We start from the raw sequence: 25,426 nt of genomic DNA, 5'->3' as shown, positions 1-25,426 counted from the left end.
AGAGTATATTGTCATGATAGCTTTGAATACAGGTGAATTGACAGTAATACCAAAAGCGTGTGAATAGGAATTCCTAGGTTACAGGATATACATTCATCCCATCTCTGTAACTCCATAGTCTCTTTTGTATAGGTATTCAAAGCCCTGCCAGCCAATATATGCTGACACACACAAAAAAAGAGTATTACAAAATAATTGAATAACTGTACAAACTAAACACTAGGAAGATGAGCTCAGTGACCACACTGGGCCCTTCAAACTCAGACTCATTACCATCACAAATATTTCATTAAGGTCTCCCATGTCAGTGCCAGCTTGAAGATTTTATTGTTTTACTCACTTTGTAATCCACAGTGGAGCACAAATTCTCTTTTTTAATTGTAATATTTTTTAAAAAGATTTATTTATTTATTTATACAAGCACTGGGTACAGTCAGAAGTGCGGAAGGGTTACAGAATTCACCAGAGCCAGAGCGGGGAGTAGAACAGACAGACTGATGAAATACACTGCTGAGGGGAGCAGCGGGCGGCAGGAGAGGTCTGTTGTGCCATGTGGGACCCTCACCGGTGGCTGGGGATTGAACCGGCGCTGCAGAGGCTGCGGGTAGCTTCGCAGCCCAGCGCTCAACCGCTGCGCCACCTGGGGAGGCCCTTTAATTGTAATATTTTTATTGAGGTAACACTGATTTATAACACTGTAAACTGTACACAATTTACAGGAATAGGACCACACCTCTTCAGATGTCTGTTACCACCACACGCCCACCACAAGGCACCCATTGGCCTCCACCCTAGTCCATATTATGTCCCCTCCCTCATTTGCTCTCCGCCACCCCCACTCTCTCTCTCTGCCAGCCTTAACTCGACAGTCATATTTTTAGGATTTGTTTAGTTTTCATTTAGCTTCATTAACTTGTACATTTAGTTTCTTCTGCAGATTTGGGAACTATTCCTCTATTGTTTGTTTGACTATCATCTCTGTTCCCCACCTCCCCTTCTTGGATAACCATTATCCTTATCTTGCCCTTCTTAATGGAGCCAGCTGTTTCCTAAAGTGTTTCTTCATTTTTTTTGCTTTGTATTTCTCTCTTTTCTTCCACCTGGGTCCTTTGGTATTATTCTGATTTGATCTTCCATTTGGTCTATTCTGCTTCCATAGCTTTCTCTGGAATTTTTAAAAATCTCATTAATCGAGCTCTTTACAAATCCAGAATCTCTGCTATTTTCTTATTTAGATCTTCATTTCTATTTTCTTTTCATTCATTTTAGTTTTCAGGTCATCCACTTATCTGAAAATTTTTATATCTTTTTTGCTTAGTATTTTGAGCTTTCATATATCAATTTGACTGCAGTTTCTTCTACCCTTTTTAATTTTATTTTAGCAGTTTTGAATTCTTTATAGAATTCTTTATATGTGGTTGAATTTGAGAATTGTTCTCTCCTTGTGATGTCGTATTCCCTTAAGCTTCACAAGATGCCATGTGTTATATTTTTTGTCTACCCACTTTACTGCCTCTTAAAAGAGTTGAGCTACTTTTACTTTTCTTGCATGTAGTGCTATGGTTTATTTCATTTGATTTTGGTTTTTTGGCCTTTGCTGGCTTCCATAGATCCTGAGAACTGTTTTAGCAGTTGCTTCATCAGAGAGTGTGGGAGGAGCTTGTAGGGGGCCAACTGCTGGTTCAGGTATACTGGGGAGTGGGGAGAGAGGGCTTGCTATTGCTTGTGGCTGATGTACCTCTTCTCTGGGGTTCCAGATCTGAGACTTTGCAGTGTGTGCCGTCAGAGCACTTCATGAGATTAGTGCCAGTGTCGCTGCGCATGGAAGGGGATGTCCAGTCCAGCTCACTGTTTTTGTGCTTTTTATTGGAGGCCAAACCTGTGAAGCACCTCAGCTCTTCTGCACACTTTCCTCCAAGATCAAAGGTTTGCACCTCCGCTCCACTTAACCCTCTGCTCCCAGGGATCCTGTTTGAATTTGGCAGTCCTGTCATCTCTGCCCCCTGCCCAGACTACAGCCTTCAAGCTTTTCTCTCCACTCATCTGCTCACTGAAGTATTACTCTCTTCTCTCTCTCCTCTTCTCTTGCACGGTCTGTATTGATTCCAGTTTCACCTAAGCCATGGGGCTCTTTGTGCATGGCGTCCCTGTGGTTGACTGTTATGTGAACATCCTCAGAAATAAAACAAGGACCTCTTCCAGAGCACCCCAACACTTCAGTTTTGAAGAAAGAGGGACTCAGTCAGTGGCTTACGCGTGTGGAAGTGCTGGCAAACTGAACAGGGGGCAGCGAGGTGAGCTAGAAATTGACAACATTAGGTAGTATGAGAAACAGTAAAAAGAGTTGGAATTACTGAAGGCTGCAGTCAAGGAAAAGTGTGATAAGCTTCTACTCTTTTCCTCTCTTCCTTGTTTTTCTATTTCTCGTCCCCATCTTACTGATGGCAGTTTCTAACATCTCTAACCATGAGGAGGGAAGTCAGAGAAAGGAGTGGGGTGAAGATAAGGGGGAGAGGGTATGTATTTCTTGTCTGATCACCTGATGGCAGCCAGAACCATGGAAACATAGTGACTGTTCTAGAGGTCCTCTACCACAGAGAGGTTGGGGAAATGCCCTGGTTTCTTCTCCCAAGCACCCCCATCTTTTTGTAGTATGTCTCATTGGCTAACCTCAGCTAGAGCCCAGATGACATGGGAACTTAGGAAAGGAAGCTCTTAGCTTTCTATGTTACTACAAACTAAGAGACTTAAAACCATGCATATTTATAATTCCAAATTTCTCCTGGGAAGGAGTCCCGGCATTGGTGATGTGGACTTCTAGTCAGGGTCTCAAATGTTGAAATCAAGGTATTGGCCTGGGCTGTGTTCTTACATGAGACTCTGGTCTTCTTCCAGGCTCATTCAAGTTTTTTTCAAGGTTTATTTATTATGCACACAAGAACTGGGGTACGTGCCAGAAGTGGGGGGGGTAAGAGGACTCACCAGAGACAGAGTGGGGAACAGAACAGGTGGATTGACTGATTAATATCTTTGCAATTGTAGGAGTGGGTTTTCTTGCTGGTTGTGATATCTGTCATGGATCCCCGAGGTCTCACTTGGTCCTTGCCACTGGGCCTCTTACAAGATGGCCGCTTCCATCTTCCAAGCCAGCAGGAGATTTGTCCTCTTCAGTAGGCTAAGGCAGAGCCTTGCATAAGATAACCTCACCAGCAGGCTCACTACCCCATTAATTTCATACTTTCTACCCCATCCAAGGGGAAATTTTAATGAGCACATATATTAGTGGTTAGAGATTTGGAGGACCATCTTAGCATTATGTAACCATAGCCCTGACATGCTGAACAGAGGGAAGGAGGGAGAAAAATGGATCTGGAGGAACCAGGATCAGCACAAACATAAAATCAAAGCAACTTTATTTTCCTTTTGCTTAAATCTCCTGAGTGTGACTCCTCAATTGCTTACCATGGATGAAAACATTGGCAGATCTCAGGATTTCTCTGCTCATTCTTAGGTCACAGCACAGTGTTAATTTACTGATGAGATGTCATTTGTGTGCTTTTATGCTATAAAGTTGATCTAAGTTGATGATGCTTTCTTCAAACTTGGAACAGTAGAGTCTGGAAGCTGCCTCTGGGGAAGGTGGTGTGGTTCATTACTGCCCTGTTTCTTTGTGTTCTTCTCATCCCCCCTTACCTTGCCAAGTGCAGGTTCTGACACCCTCGCCTGCAGCTGAGGGGAGGGTGGGACAGCAGAGCAGAGGGTAGGCAAGGAAGTTCTTTGACTGGGACTGTTAAAGGTTGACATGATGCCTTCTGGGCCTGGCCGATGTTGAATACTCTGAGGGATTCCTCTCTGGGTTCTTTGGAGACAGCTTCAGAGATGACTCTTTCCTCAAATCCTGGATATCTGGATTCACCTCCAGCCTCCACTAAAGTCCCTTCACCTTTCATGTGGCCGTTATAGTCTGGATTGACTTTTGCTCATCAGTCCTCTCCCACATAACCACTTCTAGGTTACAAGAAATACTTGTGGGGGGCCTCCCCGGTGGCGCAGCGGTTGAGCGCTGGGTTGCGAAGCTGCCTGCAGCCTCTGCAGTGCCGGTTCGATCCCCGGCTGCTCTCCGGCCACTGGAGGAGGGTCCCACATGGTGCACAGACCTCTCCTGCCGCCCGCTGCTCCCCTCAGCAGTGTGCTTCAGGCCTTCTGCCTGCTCTGCTCCCCGCTTTGGCTCTGGTGAATTCTCTCACCCTCCCGTGCTTCTGACTGTACCCAGTGCTTGTATAAATAAATAAATCTTTAAAAAAAATAGAAAGAAAAAAATACTTGTGGGATCTTTGCTCTGACAAACTTTCACAGGCACAATGATGCCCCACTCAGCTACCTTTCCTTCAGCTGGCCAGCCAGCTGCCTACCCCTTAGGAAGTCCAATGAACTGTACCATATAAACCTAAGTGTTGGGGTCTTCATGAGGACCCACTAAGCTTGCGGTATAGGACACAGTCTCTCCACTTTGCTCTCATGGATGGTATGGTGAAGTAGAGATAAACATACCCTAATAGCATTCTTTTATTCCTTAGATAAAGGTAGGGGCTTAAGATTCGTGTAATATTTTTTGGTTTCTCTTTTGAAATTTTGTATCGTGGTTGGCATCTGACTTAAGAATATCATCTATTTTATCTTTATGCTCTATTTGAATTTATCTTTTCCAGACGGGGAATCTTAAAATTGAGGGAATCCCTGCTTGCATAGAGAGGACTTACCCATGTTTTGAAGGAAACTGATCTATTTTCCTGCCCACACATTTTTCTCCCATAGAGAGACTCAACTGTTGTGAGAAACTGTCCCAGATATACTCCTGGTGAGATGATTTGATTTTAGAGAATAGAATCCAACACCATACTCAACAGCTTTCAGATCTATGCAGTAATCCTAATAAACGTAATGACTTGGACAAGTGTCTGTGAACATTATAAATCATGTTTCATCAGCAAGCTGTCATAGGCAACTTTCATTGACTTACAGCCCAAGAAAAAGAATGGAATTAACTTCGTTTCCCTGCAGCATTCTTGTTATGCCGTTGGTGTTTCAGATTTCTCATGTCTCAACATTGAAACATCCATCTTAACTAATGGCAAAATTATACCCTCGGGGTTTTACAAAAGACAAAAATTTGTCCTCATCTACTATCTGAATATCTCTTAGAGTGTTTCAGCCCAGAGTCTCTGGAATACCACATTTCTTTGACCATGTTTATCTGTGTGTAGATGGTTGACGCTCTGATGTTTTTGTCTTCCTGCTTTGCTGATAAACCTGGATATGAAGACCTTTTCAGTGCTACAGATTAAGAGAAAAATAATCAAAATTGTACCAGGAAAAGAGAAACAAGTTTTTCACACAGGAAAAAAAAAAAGCCCACAAAAATAAAAAGTAAAGTGTATTTTTTAACAGAAGGAAAAGATAGAAACGTAGCAAAGTTTGCCCTCCATTACCCTCCCCAGGTCTACAAGTTTAAAGGAAAGAGGCTTGAGCACCAATATAACCTTCACCTGCAATACATTCTAAACTCTCTAAAGCCTCTGAATTCCATGTGCCATGACTAGGAAATGAACTAAATATGTGCCTGAAAGATAGATTTACAACCTCGCTGCAGCTGGGCCCAGATACTTCTCAAGCTATGTGTCCTCAGAGCCTCAACTGCCCATCCTTCTCCTGAGCCATTGCTTCCCAAGCCCTTGTTAACCCCGGGGCTTCTAGCAGAAGCCAAAACCAAGCTCTCTAGCTTTGTCTTTGCTCACGGGTACTGTGCTAATTTGCCATGATTAGAAGACCTTTGAAGGTCTTTGCCAGTTTTTATCAAGGCATAAAAAGCATTTATTACAATTAATGCAATTTACCATGTGTTACTTTTCCAGAAAAGCTATTTTAGGGTAGGTCTACCATCTGTCCCTTTCAGTGATAAACTTTATAATTTAATACTGTCCAAAATCACAGGTTTTGCATGTAAAACCTCCCAGGGTCACCCCTCCAAGGAATCCACTCCAGTATTTGCTTATTAGGCTCTCTGAGGTCTTGGGTTCATTGACCCTCTTCACCTCCATCCTGAGGGATTTCATGGCTGGGCAGGAGGGTGAGAGAATCCAGTCTCTAAAATGAACAATGCCGGCGTTTGTGTCTGCAGAGGGAGCCCATAACCGGCAGAGGGCGCGTTTGCTGTCAACATCTTTTCCCTTACAACACTGATGCGCGAAGATGCGGTCTACAAACGTGGCTTTAACAATCAGAAAATAGAGAGGAAACGCCATTGTTGGCATATGCTGTTGCCCAAGCCTAGGGAAATAGAACAAATGCTTGCCAAAGAGATCCAGCCTGAGAAAGCAACACAGGATGAAGCAAAGCATGACTCCTAGTTTTTATCAGCTGATTTTTAAAAATTGAAAAATGAACATTTAAAACCAAGGTCCTACAATCAAAGGTCAAAATAAAATGTAGAACAGCTATTGCTATTGTTATGTTCTGGGGGGAAAACACTTGATTTCTGTCTTTATTTTCCTTTCTTTTTAAAGTAGATTTGGGGGTCTTGGGGACTATGAAGTAATATAACTCATTTTAACAAGCATGATGCCAACCAAATTGCTGGAAAACTCTTACTTTGCTTCTCACCAACCTCCCTCATTCCTCTAGAAGAAATCTGGCTGCAGAGCTGCTAAGTACATAGTGAAAGAGAACTAGGACAGCCTTTTCCCAGTGGAAACAGGATTCACAGACTGTGAGAAGCAAACCAGTTTTTCCTCCCTGTTCACGCATTTGCTGGTAACTGCCATTTCTCAGGCTTGGCACCTCTTCCCTTTCCAATCACCGAGAAGATTTTATACAAGATATTTATACATCTGTATAAGATATTTGTACATCCACGAAGTACTGTCTATCTGTTTTTTAAGTGACTAGATGTTTTTATTTATTTATTTATTTTTATCCCTATGCTTTGGCTTATACAATAACTATCCTTTTTACTCTGATCCATGACAAAGCCCTTGGGTTTATGAGAGGTTGCTGGAAAATAAATTAGGTTCTTTGAGATGATCTTTGGAACCTTCAGCATTTGTTTATCAGGAGACAGGCTCTTTCCTCCTTTACTACCTTCAAATGAAGCCAGGGGACTGGGTCAACGGCATTTGTCTGGGGTGTAATGATAGTGTGTCCTTCTTCAACAGAAAGGGCTGCAGAGAGGTGGAGAGTTAAACTTTCTGTTGCTGGAGACTTTAGGTTTTCCTGAAATCCTATGAGCCAACATCAAGCTCTCACTTCTGTGCAAGGGAACTAGAGATGCCAGTTTTATTGTCAGTTTCTTAAACTGTCATTTACCTGACAATTTTCAACCTTGTGTTTATTGTTACATTTGCTCTCAGGCTTTTACTTACAAGCTTAGATATATATTTAAAATTACTACAAGATATTGCATTCCAGTTGAAATATGTTTGAAGTTATTTTTTTAGATTGATTTATTCATGCATACAAGAACTGGGGTGTTGGCCAGAGGTGCAGGGAGTGGGAGGACCCACCAGAGACAGAGTGGGGAGCAGAACAGGCGGATCCACTGAAATACACTGCTGAGGGGAGCAGCAGGCAAGACAGGAGCGGTCTGCTGCATCATGTGTATAAGCTACCTGGCCAGAAATAGAGCTCATACTGCAGTGGCTGGCAATAGTTGATAGCACTGAGACTTAACCCCTGTGGCACCGAGAGACCTTGTTTGAAGTTTTTAAGCAAGATCAAATTTTGCATATACTGGCTTGTGTGCAAGTGAAATATAATTTGCAAGTTGATTGAATAAAGTTAATAGATAGAAAAATGCACAATAGTCTTTGCTGTGTTAAGCTTTTCTCCGACCCTGATATACCATTTCAGACTGTGAGCCTCAAAGTAGAACTTAGGTGAAAACTGGGGTTCAAGTAAAGAAGATGTACAGGCAAGGCATCCTGGACATGTCCACAGCAGCCGCACATATTCAAGTTATTCCTTTGGAAAAGGTGACCTCTGGGGAGACCAGTGGTTTGCACATGGTTCACAGGCACCCCCAGAGTCACTGTGCACTACCCATAAGGCCCTGTGAGGTAGACTGTCTGGTTCTAAGCCTGCCTAGTGACCTAAGAGAGCCTCTTCAAAGGACTGTGCCCAGTGTCCCATATTAATGAACTAAAGCAAAGAAGACTGCTTCCCTCCAGAGCCTGAGAAGATGGAAAGAAGATCAGTCAGCCCCTGAAGGAGAACTGAGCCTACACCAAATACTGAAAATGAGACCATATCTGAATGTGGACACTAGAAAATCAAGTTAGTCCTTGAAGGCAACTTACTGACTGACGGTTTTTGCTTTAGCCCATGCATGTGTTTATGATACACACCCTTTTACTTGAAATGTTCAAAGGCGCCTGTGTGCCTTCTTTCAGAATGTTCTTCATTACCACTGGATCGGCGATAGACACTAATTCTGCTCTAACTTTAATCTCTGCACCAGATATATTGTTGTTATTCTTAAATATCTAGACATGTACTCTTAAAGCTACCTGTATGGACTAGAGATAAAAATGCTTCACATTTTCGCTTCCTACGGTGTGGATTCATTTCTCTGAAGAGCGTATTTTTGTCCTACCAGCCCCTTTGGGATGATTAGTTCTTCAGAGAATGCAGTTCTCCTTCAGAGAATGCAATTCCCTGTACACACCACCTAGAAAACTTGGTACTCCTGGAGACCTCCCTGGATAGGATGGTGAGGGGGAAAGTGGATTAACTGCTTAAGGTTGTTTTACTCTGTTGGTGGGTTTTTTTAATTGAAGAAAATACATAAATTCAAAAATTATTAAGTTTGGATGTACAGGCAACATCAGGGAACAAAGCATTTTTCAGTGCCGTGGAACACCATCCGTCAGGACTGGTTTTGGATGGTGTTGGCCCCCATTCCCTGTGAATTGTTCAGAGAACATTTTTAAAAAGCTGTGAGTAACTCTCACCTTTAACCTGAGGGCCTTGGTAGCAAGATCTGTAAAAGGCACCTGGAATAACACACAGAAAGGACACTTATGTATATGTAAAGGCATAAAGTCACCTGCTTAATTAATATATTCAACAAATTTTTGTTGAGTTGCATGTGCTATTTTGGATATTGGGCTGGGGAAATGACAAGAAAAGAAGTTGTTTCCCTCAGGGAGCTTATATTCTAGTCCAGAGTGTCCTAGTAAACACTCGGCATAATGCTAATCCTAGACGTAAATGCTAGTCTGTGGGGGTTTAACAATCGGTAGAAAATAAATGGGGGTGTCCTCTGACTTTAAATGTCAGAAAACATGTAGTGGAATGAAATCAAGTGGGTTTTCTTTTTTTAAAAAAAAATTAATTTTATATTCCCCATACAATTGCAACCCCCTTATTTTGACCCCAAGCCCTCCTTTCCCCGCCCCCCATCCCCCATAGAGTGTCCCTGGTTCATAGTTGTTTGTTGATTTTGATTTTTTCTTTCTTATAGTTATTCTTTTTCCTGGTCCCTTTTATTTAAGTTTTCTAGATTCCTGCTATGAGTGGGTTTTCTTATAGCAGTTCTTCAAGATTGGGTTAGTTTGTGAGGCTACCACAATAAGTACCACAGACTGCTTAAACAGGAATTTATTGTCTCACAGTTCTGGAAGCTAAAAGTCCATGATCAAGGTGTCAACAGGAGTGTTTCTTCCGCGACCTTCCTCTTTGGCTTATAGATGGTTATCACCGTGCTGCGTTTGCACAGTCTTCCCTCTGTGTATCTGTGTCTACTCTCTTCTCACAAGGCACTGGTTATATTATTAGTACCCACCCCATTTTGTATTAATCATCATTTTAAGACACCATGTCCAAATACATTCACATTCTGAGGTTCTGGGGAGGGGAGGTTAGAACTTCAACATATTAATTTGGTGGAGGAAGGGAGTGGAAGCATCCATTCTGCCAATTACAACAGCTTTGTGAACCTGAGTCTCAAAATTGTAAATCAACTAAGTCAGTTTTACCTTCTCTTATACTAAGATCCCTTTAATGAAAGAGCCAGCTGGAATGTAAGCTATAGACTTTTGTTAATAATAATTTATTGATATGGATTTATCAGATATAACAAGGCACCGTGCTAATGCAAAGATGTCAATAATAGGGAAACGGAGCGGGGAGGGGAGAGGGATTATATAAAAGCTCTGTACTTTCAGCTCTATTTCTCTGTGAACCTAAAACTGCCCTAAAAATAGTCCAATGATTCTTTCAAAAGGAAAATCCTGTAAAAACACAAAAAAAATCCCCCTTTAATGGCCATACACTGCAAGAGCTCTTGAGGACCTTCCCACCTCCCTCAGCTCTTCGCCGTTTCCATTCCCTCCTTTCCAGCCACACTGGTCTTCCTCCTGGTTCGAGACCTTGTCAGTTGTATTAGCAGGTTGTTGCCTCGGTCTGGAGAACTTGTTTCCTTCCCAGATGTTCTGGGTCTGAGTTTACATGCTATGTTCTTAGCAAGTCTTCCCTGGCTGTGGGTCTGCTAGACTTATTCTATCAATAAAAATGGCCCAGATCTTGCTATCAAGAGCATCCAGCCCTGTGCAGCCTGCTCCACGACACCCGTGTCTTTATCAGTATGGTGTTGCATGATGCAACACCTGGCCTCTTAAGCTAAGGTCGCCCACGGGGCATTCACTGTGCCATTCCTTGCTTGTATTTTCTTCGCTGAACTTACCATTGAGTGGTGAGTTTTATCTCTGTGTCTATCATCTATTTCTTCCTTTTCTGCTCTCTGGTTCTTGTTCTCACTGAGCCACACTGACCACTAATTACCTCCTGAGCTAAGTCACCATATGATTGGACCACAGCAGCGGCCTCCTAACTGGTTATCAATAACACCCAAATGAAGATGGGTGAGAGTCCTTGAAGATGATTCCAATAATTTCCCCTTTCGTTCCAATTTGGATTTAATTTCATCCACAAGGGATTCCACCCTCCGTCCCTTTCTCTTGAATAGTGTAGCTGTAAACTAAAGAAAATAATGCACACCCTTCTTCCCATAAAGATCTTTGTTTTGCATTTCAGAGTTAACATCTTGGAACTGTTAAGGTAACCTCCTGAGTTGATCTCAGCTGGTGTAGTTGAGAAAGGTGATCCTGAGAACAGTGAGAATTTATGAGGCAATTTAGAAAAAGATAGATTTAAAAACGTTGAGTGTTCCTGGTAGATTTTGGAGCACAGGTGTACTTTCTCCTATTTGGAAAGAATTGCAAAGAAATGCTGTCCAACACTGTACATTAGCTGATGCATGGCGGTGGCTCCTCAATTACCGCCAACTAAATGGGCTTTAATGGATGATTTGAGAGGTAGAAGAGGGGGCCAGGGATTTTTGTGCCTCATTTTCTGAAGGGAATGGGCCCGATTTCTCAAAAAAATAAAAACTATCACAGGTTTTTAATGGTTTTGTTATTTGTTTTATCTTTGTGTGTGTTTTGTTTTGCAAACAATAGAAACAAAAACAAACCAATTTGCACAAAGAAGGGTGAATTGTTGACAGAGACACAGGAGTATCTAGTGGAAATGGTGATCAGGAGTGGAAATTACCTCTAGAATGTTCCTGGGAAGCCATCAGGGCTGCCTGCTCCTGTTCCTCTCTACCCAACTGCTTACTCCTTCACTTTCTCTGTGAACTGCCTCCATTTTCTAGGCCACAAGGTGGGCATCAGTTGTTCTTCTGCCATTACCTAAAAATGTAAAAATAACTCTTGCTTCCAGAAGAGGCTATCATGAGTCTTTGGTCGCAAATCAAGTTCTCGAGCAAAGTAATCTTGGTGGTACAGTGCCCCTTTCTGGTCCAGTACCTGTGGGCAAAGGAGAGGGGATGTGACTCATGGTAAGGTTCATCTGCCTCCACCCCATGTTCTGTACCTGATGGAGGAGAGGTGAGGGATCAGGACATGAGAATATCCTAAGTTAGATAAAGGGCATCTTAAGGAGCTGCACTAATACCTGCCCCCCACCCACAGGGATCTAGAGTGCAACTACTCGTCATTTACTCCTTAAAGATTTATTGAACTGCTACTACAAAAGGAAAGACATGCAGATTCTGAGGACAACCTCTGCCTTCTAGAAGCTAGGGATGTAGCTGGGATCAACATATACACATATGGGCATTGTCAGAAAATATGTACATATGACATTAAGGATAAAATATTATTAAGTGCCTGCCATTTGTAAGATTTTGCAAAATGTTATGGGATGAGGATACTGGTAATCAGCACCTTGCCCAAGTTCTATACCAAATGAAAAATAACCTGAAGCAGAGACTGGAGTGCTACCTATTACCAGTAAAAGCTAAGTTGGAGGATGTAGTCTCTATCTGCAGACATATGGGCTTCCTTTACCTCCAGAATTAGGCAGAGGTGGATAGAGTCAGGCATATAGAATGGCATTCCAAACTCTGTTTGTTAAACACCTACTATATGCCAAGCAGTGCTCTAAATATGAAGATAAAGGGTAATGAGCAAAATTAAATTCCCAACCTTAAGAACTTGACCTTCTTATGGGGATAAATAGACTAGAAAAAAAAATTTAGTGCTATATATATCTGCATTTGTATACTAGGTTGCCATTACAAGGCCACAGACTGGTTGGTTTTCAACAATAGAACTTCATTTTCTCACAATTCTGGAGGCTAGGAGTCTGATATCAAGGTATCTGTGGGGTTGGTTTCTTCTGAGTGTCATGGGGGAGGAGGGACTTGTAGATGACCATATTCTCCCTGTGTATGTGTCCATATCCTAATCTGCTTTCATAAGGATATCAAGCACATTGATTAGGGCCAAACTAAGGTCTTCATTTTAGCTCAGTCACATCTCTTAAGAACCTATCTCCAAATATAGTTGCATTCTGTGGTACTGGGGTTAAGATGTCAATATGTTGAGTAAGAATGGACACAGTTCAACCCATAATTGCCCTATAAAGAAAAATCAAGCAAGGTTACAGGATTTCAACTGATGGGACACTATTTTAGATAGACTAGTCAGGGAAGACATTTCTGAGGAAGTAAAATTTGAATAAAGATTTTCTTTGCATGAATAATTAGCCATTTGAGAGCTAGGCCTTTGAAGATATTCCAGATGGGAAAATGTAAGCAAGGACTTGGGCCTTGAAATGTGTGGGGTGTTTTAGAAAGTGAGGAGGTAGATCAGTGGGGGCTCAGGAGGTGGGGGTTTTCTTGGCAGTAGTGGAAATCAAAGTCATACTCAGGATGTAAGAGGTGATAAATCACACTTGAGTGAAGTTAGAAATTTGGCATTTATCTTCAGACAACTAGGATGAGAGTCTTTTGAAGGTTCTGGAAGATGGAAGAAAAAGTGAGCATGAGCATGGTCTCTTGGTAAGAAGAATCTAAATTCTGTATTTAGAATGAGTGAGAACAGGGACAGGTTGGAGACCAGGAGATCATGCTGCAGAAAGCTATTATGAGGGCCCTGGTGTGCTGTCATAAAGACCTGCTTTACCTGGTATTGGAGAAAGAAAAAATGTTAAACTAAAGATAATTTCAAAGGAAGAATCTATTGAGTCAGTATCAGCATTCAAATCTCTTAGTTACATGAAGTAAGTCATACTCATTAGACTCCCTGGAAATGGTAACCTGGAGGAGAGCTATGCCTATATCTATAGTTCATCTGTTGCTATAATTAAAATGCAGAAAATGCAGTCAAACTTGGATTGAAAATGCTGAACAGGTCTCCAGTCTCAGGGGATTGCAAGTTCCTGGCTCTGCTCGTAATTGGAATTTTCTTTGTTCTCTTGTCTCTTAGGTGTATCCACACCTAAACCATTAGTTATGGACTAAATTGTGTCTCTTTTCTTCCCTCCCCCATTCCATTTCATATGTTGAAGTCCCATGCCCCCACCTCAGAATGTGACTGTGTTTGGTGACAAGGCCTTAAAAGCGGTGATGAAAATAAGTCATGTGGGTGGACCCCAATCAATATTACTGGTGTCTTTACATGAGAAGATTAGGGCACAGAGGATGGTCCATGTGAAGACACAGAGTGAGGACAGCTGATAAGCCAAGTAGAGAGACCTCAGAAGAAACCATCCCCTAACACTTTGATCTTAGGCTTCTAGGCACCAGAATTATAAGGAAATGAATTTCTGTTGTTTAAACCCCCTAGTCTGTTTTACTTTGTTATGGCAGCTTAGCAAGTTCTAATCTTAGGGCCTCTTCTGAGCATACTAGAGAATTCTAGGAACCTTCCTTGATCATCTTTTTCTTAGATGTTGCTCATAGTCAACGTAAAGCCTCATTGTTTCCATTTAAGTCCATTCTTCTTGTTCTGTCCTTTAGCAGCAAAAAAGGATCCAGTCATCATCATCAGACTGTCCCATTCAATACCCAGTCACTAATTATCTATTATTTCACTTAATTAGAATTAAAAATTCAGTTCCTCTGCTGCAAGAGCCATCTTTCAAGTGCTCAGTAGGCACTGCCTTACTGAACAACACACAGATAGAAAATTTTCACCCCCACAGAAAATTCTGTTAGGTAGTGTGGGTACAGAGGAAACCTTAACCCTCCCTAAAGCCCCAGCCTGGCTATATTTGTTAAGGTGTGTTCAAGTGTAACTCACACAGACCCACTCTAGATAAAATAAATTTAAAGAAATAAAAGGGATCGGAAGGTGATGGTGGGCTTTATTAGAAGATATAAAATATCCCACAGTATTAGGGCAGTTGAAAGAATCAGGGGCAGCTCCAAGGATTTCAGCAGTGGACCTCTGTGGGCTTTTCCTCCATGGAGCTGCCAACTTCCATATATTTCTATTCCACATTTCAAAAAATCAGGAAAGAGTCCCTGAATGGTCCATGCTGAGACAAGGGTCCACTCAGGCACAGTGTCCAGTAAAGAGATGACAGTTGGGTCTCCAGGACAAATGGGCACGTCATGTCCACCTGGGTATCTTCCCAGAGATCCCAGAGAGCAAGGTGTTAGTCCCTGTGGCTGGTGCCACCCCCTCAGTGTAGGTCAGGTGTTCTGGTGAAAGGAATCTCTCTTTAGTGCTTGAACTGGAACCTTCCATTACAAAGTAAGAGTTGTATATGCTCTTTGAGTGGGGCACAGGCAGCAAGTAGGATGGTTCTCTTTATTTATCTTGACAATTATTGAAGACTTGCTTGGTAGCTGGGTGCTGGTATAGATCCTATGGGAGACGGAAGAGGGGATAAAATACATTATATTAAAAAATATATTGAATCTCTTATTATGACTTGTTCTAAACAAAACTGAATAATTAACTGAAAGGAGGCTGGTTCCACTGGCTTCTTTGTCCCTTACTTTAATAACCTTAATAAATATTTTTATTCTTTTGCTCCTTCATCACAAATAAACAGCCCTCAAACCTAAGACCCTCCTTCTAAAGTAACTATCTCATTTACTTTAGCCAGTTCTTATTACCAGTGACAATTCTTATTGCTTAATGACATCTTGTTAAGGCCCACCATTTTATGGAAGTAGGAATAAATCTCTAACTTTCCATTTTCATGAATAGTTCATCCCCAAAGCTTTCCAACTTCAAGCTTATGCATTTTATTTAAGTCAGCATCTATGTACCACAATCATCCCCAACACTGAGCTCTGTGATTGCAGCTGAGTTCCACACAAAGACTTCAAATCCCTTTAAAATCTGTCATCTGCCATAGAGAGGCCACTTCATTTTCAGAGAACTCTGTTTAGATTGAATTTCTCCTCTGCTTGATATTAAAAATGTTACGCAAATGAATAATTAAATAATTGCATTTGGGGTTGAAAAATTAAATCCCTAATGATTCCAAAATTAATAATCAGGAAACAAAAAGAGGAGTGTATTGAGTAGATGACAGTGAAAATGAATCTCCTGGCCAACCAAACAGTGAAGATTTTAATTTGGAGTTGCCCCACCCCCCACTCTCCATTCCTAGCACATCCATCAAGTGCCTTATGAATATGAAGGACTGTGGCTTATCATGTCATCAGAATGTGGTCTAAGGATTACAGTGGAGTTCAAATCGGTCAAAGGAAATGGCAGACTCCTGTATGGTGAAACCTGGCTCTTCCTCTCATCCCTCTGGAGTATTTATTGCCAGTTACACTGGTAACTAGTGTAATTGTCCTTTCCAAGGAATTCTGTTCCTTACCTATGCCCACATTGCTTCCAAATCTGTTGTGACCATGACAGAATGTTAATGCTGGACTTCAATATGCTGCCATATTTGAAACTTGAATTAGTCTCAGAAAGCTGGTGAATGAAGCCCTCAAGGAATGAAAATAAGTCATTTTCCTCCCATTCAGATTCTCCTTTACTAGTAGAAACCACAAATATTTATTCTTGCATTTTTATCTCCCTGACTCCATTCCCTTTTGTGTAAAGAAACAGTATGTATTTCCCCCCTTTGTATTGTGGATGTTTATTGCTTTGTAAGAGCAGTGTGTCTTTTATCTTTTGCTGTTGGGAGTGTTACCTTTTGAGTGGCTTCTGGTCCTGAGTATTAATATAGCTGTCACTGGGAGGGCATTAACATCCACTACCCATTCAAGTTCATTTGCATTGCACAAGGCATATTTCTATATCTGTGTGTAGATGTAAGAAGAGCTGAAAAATCATTAAAATTCGTACTGTACTGCGTGCTCAAAAATCTTCTGAAAATTCATTGACTGTCTCAGGAGTACTGGAATGTTTGTACCTTGCATACACTTATCTGTATTTTGGAGATTGTGAGTAAGTATCCAGTGATTTACCATAAGCAAAATGAAGGAGTTATTAGAATTGAAATGAATGCCCTTAATTATAAGTAACCAGTGTGACTTACAATTAATGCAAAGGGAAAAAACATAATTTTGGTATTTGCAGTGAGGTTTCACAAGTGCTTGCCATTCCTAAGGGTGCATGCAGCTGTTAATTTTTTATGTGAGTAGTTCCTGGTGTCTATGAATACATTATCAAATGTATATGTGATCATTTTGTATTTCAAAATTGGAGATTTAGGTGTGATTCAGTTAACTTCCTATTTGCTTAGTTTGTGTTTTTTTACAATATAACTAGTAACACTTTCATATCTGTGGTAATTCACAGGTCAAAATATTGTAGGCAGGACTTGGGAACAATCTGCCAAATGGTTGAACTTTTTTTTTCTGTAGCTAGTCACATAGACTGATCTTTTCAAATTACATACTAAACAGAAACAGAAATGTGGGGTTTATTTGCATTTGTTTTCCCAGAGCTTCATCACTCCAGTGATAGCATTTACTACACTTTGATTTTTATTTAAAAATGAGTTGTCACCTCTTCTGGTTTAGACTCCACTCTGTTCTGTATCCCTTGCATTCTGATCTTGCTAATTGTGTGTTTTCTAGGAGGAGTTTGGCTTTACATTCAACACATCAACTTTCCTTGAATGAATTTCAAGATATACTGGACTTGTGAGCTGGATTAGAGCAGTGCTGCTGTAGTTCCTCACTGGGGAACATTTCTTCATTTTGTGCAAAGCTGCCTTTGACTATTATCCATGATCCTGTTTCCTAACCCTCACTTAATAATTTTTTCTTTGAATTCTGTGCTAAAAAATTCTTTCTCCTGAAAGATGGATATGTTTCTTTTCATAAATCATGAGACAAAGGTAACTTAGGGTGTTTCCCTTTTTGCCATGGTTATTGAAAACACAGAGGTATTTTATTTTCTATATAGCAGCTACCATCTTTGATGTAATATCTCTTATACAATTCTTTCTCCTTGTCCACAACCTTTCTTTTGATCACCAAGCTCAAGTCCTCATATTTTTATATTAAGGGATCTATTTCATATGTCTTTTATTTTTCTTATCAGAAACTTCAAATACTTTTTTGAAAATAGGTGCAGTTTTAAAGAATTAATGTGATCATTGTGTATTTTAGAAGAAATATATTGTCTCCATTTCTTGAATCAAACAGGATATAGACGGAATGCCTTAACACAAATCTTAAAGAAATGAGGGGAAAAACTCCACTGGAGATCGTGGGCTTAGGGTTTAGGTGGCTTCTGTGACCATCCTCTCTGGTAGAAATCCCAGTGGAATTCACATTCCCCTTTAGTAATCACTGGGGAATTTCTGCACCCTACCATGCACACAGGATGAGGCATTTGGAATATACAATGGCTGAGTTGTTACAGGACAGGGAGAGGGGCACACCAAAACTCCCAAAGCTGCCTGCTCTAAATAAGTTCTGCCATCTGCTGCATCAGGACAAAACACACAGACCTTTAATGGAAAGGAACTTTAATACAATTAGTGTGCAATACAGAAAAGACAAAGAATATATTTTCCAAATCAAGCACCCAGTTACCCATCCCCTCATGGGTAAAAGTCAACCCACCTAAACAGGATTGGCTCAAAGCAAGGCCCAAAAGCCTGTCACAAGTCTAACACACCTGCTGGCAGGGGCCCATAGAAAAGGATCAGAAACAGACAAGTCAGAAACGGGAGAAAAAGAGAAAAATGAAAACCATGATAAAAGCTCCCATTGTTAACCTCCCCACGGGTCTCTCACCCACATCTGTTCTAACCAGTCCAGGACCAAGAAGCAAGCGCAGTTTCTTCACGTGTCTCTCTGCTCCATGTGCCTCCTCCAGGTCTCCTTCTGGCTCTCCATCCTGCTTCCTTCCTTCTCCAGTCTCCTCTCCAGCTTCTTCTCCTCCCTGCTCAGCTCCACCTTCCCTTGGGTGGGGCAGGGAATTTGGAACCTCCCCTTTTCCTGGGGACCATCCTGTTACAAAACAAACCTAGTGTGTCTTCAAAGTGTTACAACTGCACCTAAATACTGAGGCGTCTGTAAGAATCCCTTCCTGCACAGTAATCACTTACTAGTTCTGACATCTACGGCCTAAAATGTTTCTAAGTTCAACCCTAATACAAGGTATTTCTGAGTGCCTGTCTTTACTTCTTCTATAAAGAATTGATGATACTAAATCTGGTTCTTAATCTGACATTTTTAAAACTGTAAGAATTTACCGTCCCTGGAAATGCCTAATTTCTAACCCGGGCTCACTCACTCCAATCCAGATCTTAAATTTAAAAAGTTCTTTGGAAAATGATGCTATTTATTCCCAATTCAACAATTCAAATCAACAAACTAGTATTTAGCCCCGAGTAAACATGTGTTTAGCGCCTGTGGCGGAAGTGGGGGTGGGGTGGGAGGCCAAAGATGAAAGGACCTGGTGTTTCTCTCAATAACAGCAGAAAGGACAAGAGCCTATATAACAAAGCAGAATGAGGTCAGTGCTCCAGGAAGAGTGAAACATGTGTTTAGGAAGCACAGAGCAGCAAGAAGCAGTGGGAGGGAGAGAGGGAGAGAAGGGATGAGGGCCACAAGGAGGCATAAGGAGGAATCCAAGAGGTGGCTTTGGAGTGGGGTTTTGAAAGCAGGGTAAGTATCAGCAAGGGAGAGAGGCCAGAAAGGGGCAGTGAGAGTAGAGGAGAAGGCAAGAGCAAAGTGGGGAAATCACAAAGCCATTTCAAGTATAATTATCGATGATTGGAAAATGGAATTAGAGAGGGGGCTGTTATGCAAATCTCTGTGAATTTAAAAAGAACTTGCTGCAATTGACTATGATCCTGGCATTCTGTGCTTTAATACGTGGACTGTCTGACCACCCGGACAATCAGGAAGTTACTGTTTCTGGGTCAAGTGACAAAGTCTGAACAGGTGCTGAAGGAAGATGATTATAAATGCCCTGTGAGCTGGTTTGGAGATGGAGAAGAGGAAATGGACAGCTAAGTCCAGTTCTCTTCTTGCATGTTTTACATTAAATTAAATTGAATTAAATTGAATGCATTAATGAGAAGATAATAGAAGTAACTTATCCAGAGAATTTCATTCTAACCAGTGCAGTGAAACACTAGATAAAACATTAGATTAGGGCCTTCTGAACTTGTTCTGCATTTCTGAAGGTAAAGTTAATTATGTAGTTCAGCCCTAATGCATGATTTTCTCTGAAAACCATACTTCTTTAAAAATTCCTTTTTCTTAGAGTCAATTTTTTTCTCTTTTCTGTTCAGGGTCTTTTGAAAAAGGACCATGTGGATGCCAACCTCAGTCTGGGGGAAATGGGAATGAGGGGCACTAAGGGGGTGTTTAATGGTAGAACAAGTGTTCATGTCTACTAGGATATGGAAATCATGTTCAAGGCTTTTGACAAAGAAAATCCATTATGGCTAATCCATACCTGGCTCTCATTATCTGGCTGTTGAGACCGTCTTCACAACCACAAAAAACAAAATCCTGGAAAGTAAATGTAAGAGAAATTATATACGTGTGTGCACTTGTGCACGCGTGCACATGTGTATTTCACATTATATGAAAAAACACACACAACGTATATAATGCGGAATATAGATACCTCTATATAAATGCATGATGGCAACTATTGAATAATGGATGAGTTCAGGTAATCCTCTAATTTAGTAAATAGTTTTAAAGTTGCTTTCATTAAAGCAGCCATGGGTAATGAAGAATTTTGCCTCTGTTCCTGCCCCTGTGAAGTTGCTGGCTTACTGGAATGGTCAAAACTAGACAGCAGCAGAAAATAAAAGCCCCAAAATCAGAATCACTAGCATCTGTAGAGGAATCCTCCCTTTTGCTGCTGACTTTGAGAAGGGCCCACGTGAGGCCTTAAAACCATTGGGATATTGACAGGTGAGAGGATTACCACTTGTATCTTGAGCTGTCCAGGAAAAAGAAAAGCAGGGCCTCCCTGGTGGCGCAGCGGTTGAGCGCTGGCTGCGAAGCTTCCCACAGCCTCTGCGGTGCTGGTTCAATCCCTGGCCACCAGCGAGGGTCCCACATGGCGCACAGACCTCTCCTGCCGTGACTGCTGCTCCCTTCAGCAGTGTACTTCGTCAGTCTGCCTGTTCTGTTCCCTGCTCTGGCTCTGGTGAATTCTTTTACCCTTCCACGTTTTTGACTGTACCCAGTGCTTGTATAAATAAATAAATAAATAAATATTTAGAAAAAGAAAAGCATAAAACCCTATCTAAATAGGACCAACTTTTGCTGATGTTTTCTACTTTCCAAAAGCTGAGATAAAGTTAATTATTTAAATTTTGAATTGTTACAACTAATTTTCAAGTCATATACAACTGATTATGTTGAAACCTCAGCTACCCACACAGTAGGTTAATTATTTTTCCCTTCAGTTTATCACAAATCTAAATGATTTCCACAATTTTATTTTTAGGATTATGGCTTTATAAATAGTTGGCCTATTCCCAATAGACTGCCTGCATTAGGGAAAAGCTGATATGTCTATTTGCATACAAATACCCAAGGGACACAGTGTTTATTCATAGGACATACTGTTCCTATTTGAAGGTGAGTTGCTTTGGGGTTTCACACAGCAGCGGGGTTGAGTGCACCTTCATTTGGTGTTTACATCCCCTCTAGTAAATTATTCTTAAACTAGATTCTAGAATATCAGCTACTCTTGGCAGGATCTGACTGTTAGTGACTCTGTGTAACCTCTTCTCAGAATGCAAAATGCTTTAAATTTTTAAAACAAAACTTTCAGCAGAACAAGTTTACCAAAATTCTCATCATTACCTGCCCAATGGATCTGTCTGCTGTACAGCTTGTCAGCTGTGGTCTTATGATATCTCTTCTGCTTAAAAGTTCCCAGTAACAACTGGCAGCTGCTTTTATTGCTGTTAGATTCTTGCATTCACCCATCTAAATTGTTTGACTGAGTTATCATGACTATAGTTTAGGAGAACTTGCTGACCTCTGAGATCTCATTCTTGGTAACTTGCACTTCAGTCCTATACCAAATAGCATCATAGGGACTGAACATTCCACCATGGCAAATGTAAAATATCAAACCCATAGTAGAGTATCCATCCTTCTATTGATGGCTATAGCAAGAATTGAGACCAACTTGAACTCATACATTATAACTGAGTCTTATGTAATATGCTAATTATCATCTCCATCTGGCTAGTCAATCATTTCTGACAGCAGATCTGCCAAGCTAGCTTTCCAACTCTCAGTTTCCAATGGAGAGTTTTGTGTTAAAAATTCCCTACTGAATCTGGTTTTAACTTAGGTCTCCTTCAGAGTGATTGCTCTCTGGCTAACTATACTAGCAGCCCTCTCTGGTATATTTGCTTTGTTAAGAATCATCTTCCACAGGCATAATTCCTGAAGAACTATCTCAGTGATTGTTAAATACACTTGCAACTTGTTGACTTTGGGGACTTCCCAGAAGACTTCCCAGAAGAGCACTTTCTAATGCGTCCTACTAGATTCTCAATCTGAAAATTGGCCCATCCGTGAATTCATGTGTGAAATGTTTTCTCACTTTGGAGAATGGTAAAGAAAGCCTTGTTTGGGGCCTCCCCGGTGGCGCAGCGGTAGAGTGCTGGGTTGCGAAGCTGCCCAGGGCCTCTGTGGCTCAGGTTCAATCCCTGGCTGCTCCTCAGCCACCAGAGGAGGGTCCCACATGGCGACCTCTCCTGCCGCCCACTGCTCCCCTCAGCAGTGTGCTTCGGTCCTTTTGCCTGCTCTGCTCCCCGCTCTGGCTCTGGTGAATTCTCTCACCCTCCCGCGCTTCTGACTGTAACCAGTGCATGTATAAACAAAACAAACAAACAAATAAATAAATAAAAACATACCTCTATTTAAAAAAAAAAAAAAAAAAAGAAAGCCTTGTTTGGAGCCCTGTCTGCTTTGCTTTATATTATAGAAGAATATGCATAAGCAGCTCTCTGGGAGAATTTCTGTATTCTTCCCAGGTTTGTCCAAGTGTGTAATACTTACTGTCCATTTGGTGACATTTGTGTTAAGTCTGACCCTTTAGCTTTAGTTTCCTTTACAAAGCCTCTGTTTTTTCCATCTACTTCATAGATACACACTACTCAGCAATCCTACAATATATTAAGTATTGAATTTGTAAACACATCTACTACTGCAATATATTAAGATGAAAATTCACATTTATCAGGGTCTTGTTATGAGCTGGATATTATTGTATATATTCACTCAATCCTCAGAACAACTACAGTTTAGGTATTAGTACATTTCCTTTTATCAAAAAGGAAAGCTTCAGGGACATTAAGTATTGATAACTTTCATAGCTACTAAATAAGGTAGCTAGGATTCAAATTAAGTCCCAGCTGATTCCAAAGTTGCGTCCCTACATAACTCTAAGCAGACTCTTTCTGGCTGGAAATCCACAGGTCTTCAGTCAGAGCAGTATATTTTCAGAAACACAATTTGGAGACCCAGAAATCAAAGGTAAATAACGGACCCAATCCCACTGAAGACATTTTTATATCTCTTTCTCTAGATAGTCCTGGGATTTGTTAATTCATTTTTTTTCTCTTATAAGAAAAGCTATTTCTGTTTAAGTGCTGCTGGATTTGGAATTCATTCTCATGACTAAATATTTGTTTGCCTAGTAAGAGCCCAGGGTAGGGCTATGCTGTCAGTGGGTGCTCAATAAAGATTAATGGATGGTCATGCACGTCTGTGTGGGAGCTGTGTGCGTAGGATCTGCTCGGTTCTCCACAAGAAACAGAAATGCTGTGGGGTAGGTGAAAATCACAGGATCACCACTCAATCCAGATCATGGGTTTCTGTATTTGACTTCATCATCTGAAAGGTCCCAAAGGTCCATGTACAGAAGGCATGGGATTGTGGAGCCTGGTGTTTTCTTGAGAAATGATTCAGAAGTGCTGTGAAAATTAGATTCCAAGGCCTACTTCCAAAATTAATATCAAGTATGAGAGCAAACTTGATTCTCTGATGAGGACTGAAGAAAATAAAATATTTCTTAATTGACACATTTTCTATTATTATATACATATAAAGATGATGAGTAATATGCCATATCAGATGGTTTATTCAAACTGTCAGAATAAGAGCTGAAGTGTGAGTAACTTTCCAGAGAATCTTCTGAGAAATTCAAGCAGTGGAAAGTGGTAATAACCAGCCATAAGTTTGTGTACTACACAGTCATCCCTGAAAATATTGGGGGAAACAAAAATTTTCTCCAAAATACATTGTGGGACATTGCTAGAGGAAAGGTTCAATGGGAACAATAATTTAAATTTTACTAGAAATGTGATTTGACGATGGTTTACATACTCCACAGGAAGAATGGTATCAGTCATGTGACCTGGGAGATGATCCTTCATCATGAATGATGAATACTGAGCACCTTTCTAAATCTGAGGAGGACTTTAAGATGTCCGTGCCCTCACTTACAAAACCCAGCTGTTCTTTGGCATTCAAGAAAATGGAAGAAGAAAAGCCTCAGTTACTAGGATTATTGCCATACATAGGTCTTGGCTTGGGAAGCTAGGTATAGATACTGTGGGGTAGGGAAGCTCATTGGCTGGCCCTGATTCTATTCTAAGCTCTAGGTCTCAGTGCCATTATTTACAAAGTGAGCAGCAAACTTCTCTCTCTAAGGTCTATTCCAGCTCTAATATTTCTTGTTATTTTCGATGGGCTCTTCAATGGAATGAAAATGCACAGTTCTTGAGGCTTTTGATGAGAATGTACTTATACAATTCTGCTTTTTAAAAATTCCCTTTATCCTTCATAGATTTCCTTAGACATAAGAGGCCTTATGAATTCCAATAATTTGGTGCATGAGAAAACAACTTATTTCAATAATACATTAAATACCTCCATAGCTGAAACCACACGTTACCATTTTGTTCCCCAAAAGAAAAGTAGTATCTAGAAGGTGTGTTAGGAAAATAGCTATTGTGACCAGAACAGACCTTACTATGTGTTGGGAGCTTAAAAATATGAAAATAAGGTAGCTCATTCAAACAAAACTATCCTGAAATATATGAATAATTATGCCTAAAATATGCATCTATAAAAACCACTACCCCTACAATAAAAGTAAAATGTCTGCAGGTAGGGAGGGTGGCTGTCCATTAGCAGGGCAGTCGCTCTCAGCAGTCGGGCAGAGAGAGAATGTGGAGGTCTGAGCAGGCTGAGCCTGGCAGCCCAAGGCCTCATGTTGATTCTCCAAGACCTGAAGGAGCTCCTGACATTTCTCTTAAAAGAATCAATGAATCTTTGTTTCCTTCTGCCTGCTCATTTGACCTTATTTTGTTTGGAAACAGAGAAGGAGGAAAGAAAGGACTAAACTGGTGGGTTGGATGGGGTGAGGGGCAAACAGAAGGAGCGCAGAAAGACATGTCTGTGCTGTGGAGCCCACAGGCGAGATCACAGGCCGCTAATTGTCGCCCGGGATGTTATTGTTCACTACCTGTGGTCTCATTTGTCCCTGCTGCTCATTTCAGATTCTTGCCCTGATGTAATAAGTCACCATCTTCCCAGCCATCATCCACGTATTGACAAGCAAATGTCACCCATGTTTGATTGACA

At 41.0% G+C, this 25,426-nt stretch overlaps 1 protein-coding gene and 1 long non-coding RNA gene across 2 annotated transcripts in view; both read left to right on the top strand.

Moving 5' to 3' along the window:
* RSU1 (Ras suppressor protein 1) overlaps positions 1–17,729 on the top strand; it is a 197,375-nt gene extending 179,646 nt beyond the window's left edge. The window contains exon 9 of the mRNA XM_054695107.1: positions 17,405–17,729. Within this exon, the coding sequence (XP_054551082.1) occupies position 17,405 (1 nt within the window). The 3' untranslated portion in view covers positions 17,406–17,729. The remainder of the gene's footprint in view (positions 1–17,404) is intronic.
* On the top strand, positions 1,642–2,858 carry LOC129145782 (uncharacterized). Its single transcript, XR_008551822.1, has 3 exons — positions 1,642–1,686; positions 1,758–1,926; positions 2,110–2,858. It is a non-coding gene; the product is annotated as an uncharacterized LOC129145782 (long non-coding RNA).
* Positions 17,730–25,426: the final 7,697 nt, after the last annotated feature.

The sequence above is a fragment of the Talpa occidentalis genome, unplaced genomic scaffold (genome assembly GCF_014898055.3).
Source record: "Talpa occidentalis isolate TD23 unplaced genomic scaffold, MPIMG_talOcc4v2.1 talOcc4.14, whole genome shotgun sequence".
Lineage (NCBI taxonomy): Eukaryota > Metazoa > Chordata > Mammalia > Eulipotyphla > Talpidae > Talpa > Talpa occidentalis.
The sequence above is the reverse complement of the archived record's forward strand: the minus strand, read 5'-3'. Positions and strand labels throughout refer to the sequence as shown.